This window comes from Salvelinus namaycush, chromosome 12 (assembly GCF_016432855.1).
Source record: "Salvelinus namaycush isolate Seneca chromosome 12, SaNama_1.0, whole genome shotgun sequence".
Lineage (NCBI taxonomy): Eukaryota > Metazoa > Chordata > Actinopteri > Salmoniformes > Salmonidae > Salvelinus > Salvelinus namaycush.
The window spans coordinates 33,185,553-33,197,999 of record NC_052318.1 but is presented as its reverse complement, the minus strand read 5'-3'; the positions used below and the strand labels follow the sequence as shown (position 1 = coordinate 33,197,999).

Sequence of the window (12,447 nt, the reverse complement as noted above, 5' to 3'; positions counted from 1 at the left end):
GCTGCGGAGTGATACCAATATATTGGAGTGATCCATATAGCTCACATAACCATGGTTAACCGTTTTTGTAGTGTTATTGGATAAATGCCGAAAATAAGGTATGTGGTCAGTAAACACAGGCTTAGAAGATCTATGTTTTGTTATATGATATAATCTTCATCAGCTAACATCACTTTTTTGTGAATGTTGAAGCATTTATGTAATCAAAACAAGCACAAAGGCTTCATAATTCATAAAGGTCAGGTTAACGGACTGATATCATCTCATAGAACAAAACTTGTAAAAATCTCCTAAACTGTGTAAACCTAAAACCTTATTTTCAGTGTTTATCCCAAACCCCATTCTTCTCCCCCCCCCCCCCCCCCCCCCCCCCCCCCCCATAGGAACGGTCATGTCTAGATGGGATACAGCTTTTCAAATTGACGTTTTTTTTCTTTTTTTTGTTGTGCATTTTAGCTAAGCCCAACCCTTAACCTAATAATCCTAACCTGCTACGTTAATTCCCCTAACCTGCTACGAAAAGCCAAATTTGACAAAAGCTGTACCCTTCTAGACAAAACCTATAGGAATGACTGAACGAACCATAGGTAACTAATTTTCGTTTTTTAGGACTACAAGTTGGGGAGCTCTGTTAGGGGTTTGTGAATGGTGATAATTCTTTAAAGAATGGCACTTGACTGTCCATCATGTAGTAGTCTAGGCATTGAAAATAGTCTCAAACGCTGACAGAATGCTCCCGGGTTTCCACTAGATAACAGTCAAACTTTCACATAAGAACTCATTCATACAATATATGACTCTGTGGCTGTGTTAACTAGTGTCGATCAATGCGCTCTCAAGCGGTACTAGACCTACATCATTTCTGGCCATTATGAGGCGAGAATCAGGTGTGACGTTACTTCCTGTTACAAAGTTTATGTTCCTGTAGGTTTATACTAACATAGATATATTTATAATGACGAGATACTCTTGTCTCCGCCCTAACGATGAGTCGTTGTTTCAAAAGCGGGAAGGCAGGCGACAAGTTCCAAAATAAGCATATAGAAAAGCTAAGGGCTTCTATTGAACAGATTTAGGCGAGAGTGAACCCTCTCGTTTCGCTTCTTCCTCTCGGATTTTTGCTGCGGCCACCCAATGGCCGCCACCCAGAATCAGAGGAGACAAAAATGCCCAACAAGACATTTAGCTATATGAATAGCAAAACCACAGAGAGCCTAAACTGCTCAACTATTTAGCGTTTTCTTAATTCTATGGAAACGTATTTTGAGAGCGGAATTGGTACGGAAATCAAAATGCCTTGTCAAAATCAGCAGCTGAACAACAATGACAGACAAGAACACGCGGCAATGAGCAGCACCAAGCAGGTTCGGTTTGCTAGCTGCGGAAACAGCGTTCTGACAGAGTCGAATAGAGATGCAGAAGTCGCCGAAACGTGTGAAAATGTATTCAACAGTGAACTACAGAGGCAGATCGGATCGCAATTAAAACTGCTTCCTTTGAATGACCAAATACGAGAATTACAGACCATCATTAGAGACAAGTGAGTCATCATATTTTGTCAAAAAGATAGCAACAACATAATCTGACAGATAATGGACCTGTATTATCATGCACCAGATAACTGTCTAATAATGTGGAATTGAATGATGCATCGTAAACCAAGTGAATGGCCAATCGACGCCATGTTACTATTTATAACTGTCATATTACACTGCACGTATATGGTTACGGTAGCGTTATCTGGGATTTGTTACCCAGAACTGTAAATACACCTGGTTATTTATATGAAGATGTAAGCAAAATGTCATTATAGTCTGCCCCATTACTTGGTAGTAGCCTAAACGTGGCCACAACTTCCTTGTCTAGCATGAGGTTTAATACAAATAATGTTAGATCTACTGACAACAATAGACGATACTGATAACAGAACATTGAATGAGTACACTAATCACAATTTGAGTTTCTGTTGTAAGGTGATACCACGAATAGGCAATTTTTTGGGGGGGTGAAAGTGGATCATGCATTGATTTCCTCTTATGTAACCCTTACTGTAAGCATACATGTTATTCTTGTTCTTTTACAGGTCTACTAGCAGGGGAGATTTTGTATTTTGTGCTGATAGATTGGTAAGAAACTGTCTTGGTTCAATTGACACTTGTTTTTACTCTAGGTTAAATACTAATATATGATGTTTTTAATTGAATGACTCATTTGTATAATGCACACTGTATTGTTTTGACCCACTCTGTTTGTCCACAGATCAGACTAGTGGTTGAAGAGGGACTCAATCAGCTGCCATACAGCGAGTGTACAGTGACCACTCCTACAGGTTAGACCTATTAGATGAAATTCGTCAGAAATTATAGAAATTGGGCGAATACTATGTATTACAGGATTACTGTTAAATTTCTCACCAAGAACAGAACTGTATTTTTCAATCGCTCCCCCCTTCCCCCTCTTCTTCAGGGCATAAATATGATGGTGTCAAGTTTGAAAAAGGCAACTGCGGTGTCAGCATTATGAGAAGTGGTAAGGCACTGATCATATGGGATATTAAAGGAAGATTAATCTGAATTGGTCTCTGAATAGAATCCCTGGCTGGTGGACTTGCCTATACCTGACATACCTAGTGCTATCCACTCAACTGTTTGACCTATCAGTTTGACTGTTTGACTTGCTCACCATTACTACATCTTGTATGAGGTTTCCCTTGAATGAATTGAGTTGAATTCAACATCTATTAATTGCTGTGTGTGTAGGCGAGGCCATGGAGCAGGGCCTCAGAGACTGCTGCCGGTCCATCCGTATCGGTAAGATCCTAATCCAGAGTGACGAGGACACCCAGAAGGCCAAAGTCTACTATGCAAAGTTCCCCCCAGACATCAGCAGGAGGAAAGTCCTCCTCATGTACCCCATTCTCAGTGAGTATGGATATACAGTACTTGTGTACCCCATTCTCAGTAAGTATGGAGAGAGTAGTACTCACATTCCCCATCCTTAATCATAGTCCAGGGGGATTACACGCATGTAAACAACAAATGTCTTTAGGCCAAGCACGTTGTAAAACCCTGCCGTGGAAAAGCACTAATAGACAGTCTCAATACAGTACTAACTCCTCTTGAGGACAAAGAGTCCAGGTGAAGTGTTGCCCTGCCCTGGGCCTGAAGAACTGTCTCTTTTTTAATGAACCAGAAATGAAGACTTAATTGCTCCCGTTAGCAAGACAATAGCGTAATCATAGGCATCTTTTATTCGGCTCTGATAATGACCTTAGTAGTTAGCATGCTGCATATTTTTCAGCATAATTTACCCCAAGAAAATAATTACAAGTTTATCTGCTTGGGGTAAACCATAAAGAGCAAGGCCATGAAAATGATAAATAGGACAAATGAAGCCACAGAGAGAAGTAATGTTCATCTTTTTGTCCTCTAACTAACATCCCTCTCTGAAAGGATGAAAAACTGCCTTGAGAAATCAAAATGACATTTTGTTCTTTTATAGAAAGTAGCAGCAGATGAGTCATAGTAATGATCACAAGGCTAGTAAGGGCAGACTTTTCTTCAATACTTCTATAATGTTGCCTGTTCTTCTGTCAAGTCACGGTGATATCTGTCCTGTGTTTATGCTATCTATACATGTTCTGCCTTCAGGTACAGGTAACACAGTGATTGAGGCTGTGAGAGTTCTGACTGAACATGGTCTTCAGCCCAAACATATTATCCTCCTGAGTCTCTTCTCCACCCCTCACGGTACGCCTCACCTACAGTCCCTTGCTTAATATCGAAGTAGATTCTGTAATGTTAAAAATTCTGGGGTTTTCCATTCTTTCAGTTTTAGCCTGTTTTCCATTCTTTCAGTTTTATTGAAAGCACTGCAAGTCTAATGGTTGTCATCTCACCAGGTGCCAAATCCATAATTCAAGAGTTCCCAGAAATCACCATATTGACCACCGAGGTGCACCCTGTGGCTCCCACACACTTTGGTCAGAGGTACTTTGGGACAGACTAGTCAGCCCTCCAGGGCCATTCAATGGGACACCATACTATGAGAACCAACCATTGAATGGTCCCTCTGTCAGTTTGTCCACTTATTTCAAAAGGAGTTGTTACCCTGCTGAAGATTCTTGCTTTGCTGTGTACGCCGCCTTAACGTGTGCTCCTCAGTCTGACAAAACAATGCAAAGATTTTCCTGGAAACAAAAAAAGCACATTCCATGTAGGCCTTTAGGAACTAGTCTAGCGAGCTTGCATGTACTGCTGCCATTTTATTTATTCAGTAATGGTAGTTCATTCTAGGTTGTTTTTCCTCATTAGAAAGTCTAAATAATTTAAATATATTTTCAATATATTCTATTCAAAGTATGTGAGCGGAGTTGAGCAGTCGGAAATCCTGCTCGTCACGTCCTTTCCAACCACTCCGCTAAAAACCTCTCCGCACTCACAGGGGAGAAAAAATGCCGCTCAATTCTCTCCATTCATTAAAATCACCATTTAACCAACACGCATCTTTTTTTTTGACTACCTGGACCTAGCATTTGGTTTTTAAGTATTGAAACCAAACCATATGATTTGAATGAAAAGTATTATAATAAACGTGAAAAGGTGAATGTAAGAAGCACTCATCATTTCAAATAGGCTACATGTCATATTAAACAGCATATAAACACTCAAATGGTCGGGAGCCTAAGAAGGAACAATATTATTTAGGCTATATTATTTCAAAGCTATAGCCTACAAAGAAATACATTGTGGAGCATTTGCGAGTGCGACACAATAGGCTGGTAGGGACAAAGCGCTCAGCATTTAAACAACGTTTAGTTGCATTCAATCATTAGTCTATAAATTGTGCATATAGGCTGTGATTTAGAATTAAATACAAATTAAATGAAAACATTATTAGGCTAAGTCTACAGTGCCTTTTGAATTTATTTTTTAGAAACATCTGTTTGGCCAGTTTGTGGCTTCACGCTCATGTGGTGATGCGTGGAGAGCAGGCCAGCAGCAGAGAATATCCTCTCTGCGCTTGCAGAGCCACTGGGGATGCTAAACACCCTTTTGGCCACTCTTGCCAAGCTGGGTAGTGATGCAGAGTTGTATATTTTTTTTCTATTGGTAGGCCTAAAGGTTTTTAGGCAAAGTAACCCAATCAAAACAGAAAGCTCCCTGAATGTTGGAATATGCCAGGCTTATTGGGCCAAAATCAATTATGGCCTATTGTGGGTGTGTGTGTATAGAGATAGATATATGTAACAGAACAAAAATTAACTTAAGATCTTATTTTTTGTTTATAAATACTTTGCTACAATGACACACTTAGTTCCTTTCTTTTAGCATGTGCACTTAAGTACACCATCGTGCTTTCAGGATACGTTTTGTTTCCACAATGATTCTTTAGTTGTGGACACTACATCACCACAATCCCTCTCTTGCTCTTGGTCCTCATCTTTAAGTCACCTTGATTTTGCGCCTGTGTGTTTTATCAGTTTCTTTATGAAAATATTTAGAGCTATAGCAGCACACAAGTAGACTACAAATGCATGTTACGCCAGCCATGTCCTTGAAGTGAGCGCTACTTGAGTGAAATTGGAGCGGGCGAGAAGGCCGACGTTCCAGCCTTTGGGAATCTCGCTCCGCTCCAGCTCTGCTCACATACTCTGATTCTTTTGTCTTTTTTTTTGTGTTGTCATTATTATTATTGCCACAAACAGTTTTAATGTATCATAACACTGAAAAGACACAAACCAATCAAGAGAAACTCTGACCAGATCTGAAGTGCAATTTGATGGAATGCGCAATTTGGACATTTCAGAGTGGAAAAGGCTAGAAAAAGAAGCTCAGAATTACATTGCCCTTATGACATCTATGTGTAGTCAAGGAATCGTCAATCCTCCATCGTTAACACAATGAAAAGGTCAAATGCTTTATTATCTAAATGTTGAAAGTGCGTGGGCGACAGAGAAACAAAATGGTGCAGTTTGAGGCCGTGATGTGGGCGATGGGGGTGTGATGTCGTTGAGGTTTCTGTGTCTGTATGCTGTTTGTATGTTTTGTATTATTGAAGAAAAAAATAAAGAATACACAGATAAAACCCATATACAACAGTAAATGATTAACTACATTCTGATAATACATCCAATAGACTGAATAATTTGACAAAGCATACCCCTTTTCTTTCAGAGTGAGTTTGAGGTTGGAATGTATCATCTTTGTATGGGAAGAAGAGTCATCTTCACATATGCCTGCCTGGCCCAAATGCTATTGAGAAAAACGAGTTACTACTAGCTAATAACCACAAAGAAGTAAAGATTTTGAACATATTCCTCATATCATGCAAACACTTAGAATAAAACATTGTCACTGACAAAAGTCCCTCACCAGATTCTACCAATCCCACTTCATAAGTCTTTCTCCCCATGACTCACTGGCTCTGTTCTTATTGACATCAGGGAGGTCTCAGAGGAGCTGAAATTATGCAATAGATCAAATGTCAATACCCCCAAACACGGACAGAAACAACACAATACCTCTGCAAACACATTTCAGTCCCCCAGTTCCTTGTTTTCTGAGAAATGATTATGCACTTTGTCAAGCGCTCACCATGATAAACCCTATGGCCACTAGGTAGCACTACAACTGCACACTTTCTGGTGGCCTGGCATGATTTTCATGCACATTACATTGTGTTGAATGTCATTCTTAAGTCTTTAAGTGGAAAGGATAGAGCGCATGATTGTTTTTAATCAGTCGCCAGTTCTTCGTGCACTGTGATAATTTGACTTCTAAGGAGTCTATCTGTCTGGGATAAAGTGAGAGGAAAATAACCACTTAATTTGAACAATTAATCAAATCTAAGAGTGTACTTTCCAAAAGCTCAGAGCGAGAAAGCCGTCTCATCCACAGACCATTTAACAAGGCTGCCTGTCATCATACTAACCAACCTATCCTATTTCAGGACTGCTATTACATGTAGATTACCAATAGGTACACCAGTGAACGAACATGTGGTGTGTCTTTACAATGATTGAGTGAGTACCCGTAATTAGGTTATATCAATACGTACCTCACAAGTCAATGCGTGAGTGTGGTTGTTACTGGACTGCTGGTAGTCATACACTTACGTTGATGAATTAGACATTAACGGACATGGTGATTTCCCAAAACCAGGGATCAGATTCAATCAAGACAAAGGCCCATTAGAATAGCTTTAAATATTCACCAATGGGAAACTGCTTTTATATCCAGTCATTTTTTGGTTCCGTGACCACCACCAAGGTATGGCGTCATTGTCAGCGCAACTAGTCTCTTAGGTTTCTACCAAGTACTGTATTAGCCATTATCAGGGAGAAAAGCATAACTTCCAGTTGCCATAGACACCTAGAAACTGTTTACCATATTATCCTTCCTATTGCTCCAAGGGCTCACTAAACGTATAAGCCATTCACCCAATCACAGGCAGATGAACAGTAGCTGGTTATGTAATCCTCAGGGGTGAGGCACCACAGAGCTCTTCTCTGCTGGAAAGTGTTCGGCACCTCTCCAAGATGTCCATCTACATTAATTGCCTTGGATTGGTTGCGGTAACTGAAGTGTTTTATTCTATTCTAATGACCGGGACGGTTTCCCAAAAGCATCTTAAGGTTAAGTTCATTGTTAGAGCTACATGGTTCTAATGATGAACTTAGCCTTAAGATGCTTTTGGGAAACCGGGCCCAGAGTAGCACCTTGGATTCCCCTGGCCTGCTGGGCTGGACTTACCCAAGCTCTCCTCTTCAGATCCTGCCTCCTTCTCCCTCCACCCCCCATTAGCTAATAATGGATTGTGGGATTCATTGTTGCTCCTGGTGGGAAAATTGTGACCGTCACCCTGGCTAGGAAACAAACACAGAGGCCAGATTCAAGATGGAGGAAGGAACACAGCCTGGAATGATACTTACTAAACTGTAGGTATCAGAGGTCCTATTTCCTGCCACAAAGAATATTCAAATCAAATTGTATTTGTTACATGCTTCGTAAACAACAGGTGTAGACTAACAGTGAAATGTTTACTTACGGGTAGTTCCAAAAAATGCAGAGTTAAAGGTAATAATAAAAAATAAATAGTGAAATGAGGAATAAATACACAGTGAATAACGAATAGCAATAACATGGCTATATACAGGGAGTATCAGTGCCGAGTTGATTGCAGGGGTACGAGGTAATTGAGTTAGCTACAGTACGTACTGTACATATACGGGGCTCCCGAGTGGTGCAGCGGTCTAAAGCACTGCATCTCAGTGCTAGAGGCGTCACTATAGACCCTGGTTCGATTCCAGGCTATATCACAACCGGCCGTGATTGTGAGCCATAGGGCGGCGCACAATTGGCCCAGCGTCGTCCGGTTTAGGGTTTGGCCGGGGTAGGCCGTCATTGGAAATAAGAATTTGTTCTTAACTGACTTGCCTAGTTAAATAAAAAAATATATAGGTAGAGGTAAAGTGATTAGGTAACAGGATAGATAATACAGTAGCAGCAGCGTATGAGGTGAGTGTGTGTGGCGTCATTATGCATTTGTGTGTGTGTGTTATGTGTGTGAGTGTGGGTAGACTCCAGTGGGTGTGTCCATTTGATTAGCTATTTAGCAGTCTTGTTAAGCAGTTTTAAGGCTTAGAAGTAGAAGCTGTTCACGATTCTGTTGGTTCCAAACTTGGTGCACTGGTACCGCTTGCCGTGCGGTAGCAGAGAGAACAGTCTATGGCTTGAGTGGCTGGAGTCCTTGACAATTTTTGGGGCCTTCCTCTGACACCGCCTGGTATTGGAGGTCCTGGATGGTAGGGAGCTCGCCACCCTCTGCAGTGCCTTGCGGTCGGGTGCCTTGCAGTTGTCGTACCAAGCAGTGGTGCAGCAAGTCAAGATGCTCTCATTGATGCAGCTATAGAACTTTTTTAGGATCTGAGGCCCCATGCCAAATTTTTTCAGCCTCCTGGGGGGGAAGAGGTGTTAATTCCTTAGTGATGTGGACATCGAGGAACTTGAAGCACTCGACCCGCTCCACTACAGCCCCATCAATGTGGATGGGGGTGGTCTTGCTGACATTGAGGGAGAGGTTGTTGTCCTGGCACTTGTCATGATAATTTTGTTCTCAATGTTCATAAACTGAACTTCAATTAAAATACTCTGTCTGTTACTAAGAATTTGTAAGGTTCTTATTAAAATGAAACAGACAGAGGCCAGTCTACCATAGTCAGCATGTTTATTTACGAGAGCGTTGCCCATCCTTACATGTACATTGGTTTATATACCTCTCATTTCGTCATAACTGTCCCTCCTCCTCTAAGACAATGACAATATAGTTCACAAGTCTTCTCCTTCTCATACATTGTCTGCCACCTGTTATACAATCTACTACAAGCCCAAGGTCTCTCCCCTCCCTGGGTGGGGACAGAATGTCCTGAAAGGAACACAGTAGTACATCTTGTCTGTCGATAGCTCTTCTTATCATTTGTTTCACACTTGCACCCTGCTTACATACTAAAAAGGAACAAAAAGTCCTTGTTCTAATTCTGACTAAAACTACACACATCAGATTTATAGATTTATGATTCTAATAAATTTCATACAATCATACAGTGACAGGGTAGAATTCTGTTAGTTATAGTTCTACGTTAAATGTATACATCATTTAGTCATTATTCATAAAAATCATAACAATCCACCCTTTGACTAAATATTATACACACAATCACACATCTATTTTTATTAGAAATATCTATTGTATCCAAAATCAACCACACAAAGACCAATATATGTATTTACAATGACTGTTCTAGGCCTACATCAGAATCATAACTCTTCTTATCAGGATTTTCATTATAATCTTCATCAAAAAACAGTCTAAACATCAACACAAGAAGAAACCTCAACATTAAAATGGTCTCATGTAACATAGGCTCCTCATAAATGAAGGAGCCAGGTCCATCTACTAGGTCTGTGGGCATGTATTCATCATTCCACTGGTCAGAGCTCAGAATCGGTCCGCATCTCACCATCTGTTGCGTCATCGATTTCTCCAGACTCCTGGAAATGAGACCTCTCACGCAAAATCCGCACAAAGCTAACACAGTCACACAGGTGAAGGTTGCCCACAACACAGTGATCATGACATTTTTCCATTTTCCAAACATACTGTCAAACCAACTCGTCCGAGAAGTATCTACCCCAGAGATTTCTGCTAGTTAAACCAGCCAGGGCCTTGGTCACTGATCCGTCTGGAGCCGTGTTATTTGGGATGAAGGTACAGCACATTGTTCCAAATATCACGCAGGCCCCTCCCTTCTCAGCTAGTAACATATCTAATGCTATCCTATTGCATGTTCTTACTTCCCCTACGTCCCATCCGTGTGTGATGTACCGAGCCATACAATAATAATGTTCTCCTGTAACTATGAAAGGGGGAAGTCTGGATGTCCTGGGCACATGGGGATACAGATAATGCAGATCAATGCAACTGTCATTGTCTGGCTTCCCTGCCTTCATGAACAGCTTTACCACACAGGCCATTCACCTGGGTGAATCAATTCCATCAAATGGAAAGGGGATAGTTGTCAACTGAGGTTTTGCTGTGGCGCAGACATAACATTCTTCTTTCGCTACTGATCTGGCTGTATACTAAATCCATTCTAACTATAGGTTAGAATCCCCATAACCAGTTTCCACCTCAATCACTTCCTTAAGATCTTTCGTCTGAACTACCCACACCGGCCTTTGGCTCTTGACGACTCCACTGTCAGTATCTGTTTTGTCAGGGGCTCTGCTTGTATTCTGGCTGACTATAGAGCTATCACCTGCCCTAACCTCTTCTTCCCGGAATGGCACTAGGGTATCAACTGAAACCCTTACCTTCACTACACTCCATTTTCTTCCATACTGGGTATGTGGATTTATGTAGCCCTCTCTCTCGGTGTGAGCTATGACCTGTTTCTATGAACTACACAGAGACCTGCACAGATATCTTCCATAATGACTCATAGTTCTAGACTGCCAAGGAGTCAGAGACCCCATTTGGTCTACATAGAACTCCACTGAGACATCCTTCCCAATCTCCACTCTCACTTCCTGTTTATCCAGATCAAGTGATCTCTTATGCTTGGTTAATACAAAATCCTCATTGTCTAACTATGGGTCACGTTACCACCTTCTGCATTCTCGGATGGGTCATGGTTTATTTAGGAATATTGCTCCCACAATAAGACAGCTCAGACCAATCAGCACTCCTGTAAAGCCCCACCCTTTCCCGGAGAACATATCATCATCTAGAGGCCAGCCCATACTTTCACTTCTATGAACGCACACAGGGACGGGGTCAGGGAATCTTCTTTAGAGAGGTAACCCCCGAACCCTATTGGTTTCGGTTCTTCTCCTAACTCTGTGATTGTTCGACAGTGTCAGTGTGTCTTACACTACTGCAATGTGTGATATGCCCCAGCTATTCTCACCGCAAAGGCTGTCACCAGGAGTACTTGGTATGGCCCCTCCCAACGGGGCTGCTTCCCGTCTATTCTCCTCAGGAACTGGATTGAGTGAATCACCTTCTCCTGTATAGCATAAAATCTTGGACATACAGGTTTGGTTAACAAACAGTCTTCTCATGTGTTCTGTCTAATTAGCTAGAATGTCATCCATTATTTAAAGAACTAGATCCTAGTAAACCACCTCTAGGGATAATATCTTGACCTAATATTTCAGTTACCATAATCGTGTCCGCCAAGTAAGTTGGGAACGCTATATATATAAAAAAATATATAAAAAAAAAGTTAATTATTATTATCCAATAGGCCACAAAGTGTCCTATTCCATCCCCCCTTTGATACATGGCTCCGCCCTTGTATCAATATTGCCGCACAATTCTCTGTCAAGTGTCTTATCTACTTTAAGAGTTATCTGTGCTGCGTTGTATGGTCTTAGATGTATATGTGCTTGTCTATGTAAACAGTAACCTTTCTCTCCTTTTTTATTTCACAGGCCCTAGTCAATGCCTCTATTTCGGCCTGTTGTGCCGAATAATTTCTGGGCAATGTTTCCGTGTTTAACACCTTATTTCCAGAAACCAATTAAGCTTTCATTCCCCTTTTGTCTCCACTCAGTAACCGTTATCTATCCATTCTGTGTCACTATCTTGCTGATTTCCTGGCCCCCTTCCCCACCTTCTCCTCTCTGCTCCCAAACCTTCAAGGTCTCAGCCGTGCGGGGAGGGCTCCTCCGTCTGCCCTTTCTCCTATCTGTCTGTCGCTCTTTCTCATAATAGTCAGTGTCTCACTGTCTGAACTCATAGATTTTGGAAAAATGACCTGTCTATGGTGGCCATCTCTAAAGTAATTACATAGGTTGATTAAGGTTATCTCGATGTTCTCTATAATTCTGAATCACCACAGATGTCATATATCCCTGTCCTGTTGGTCTGGATTAGATTCTA

General features: G+C 41.3%; 1 protein-coding gene across 1 annotated transcript; it reads left to right on the top strand.

The window, feature by feature from the left end:
- The first annotated feature begins 951 nt into the window (after positions 1–951).
- On the top strand, positions 952–4,606 carry uprt (uracil phosphoribosyltransferase (FUR1) homolog (S. cerevisiae)). The gene is made up of 7 exons (XM_039005567.1): positions 952–1,540; positions 2,084–2,126; positions 2,260–2,329; positions 2,467–2,529; positions 2,760–2,921; positions 3,651–3,749; positions 3,902–4,606. The coding sequence occupies exons 1-7, from the start codon at positions 1,251–1,253 to the stop codon at positions 4,006–4,008; spliced, it is 834 nt and encodes a 277-aa protein (XP_038861495.1). The 5' UTR covers positions 952–1,250; the 3' UTR covers positions 4,009–4,606.
- Positions 4,607–12,447: the final 7,841 nt, after the last annotated feature.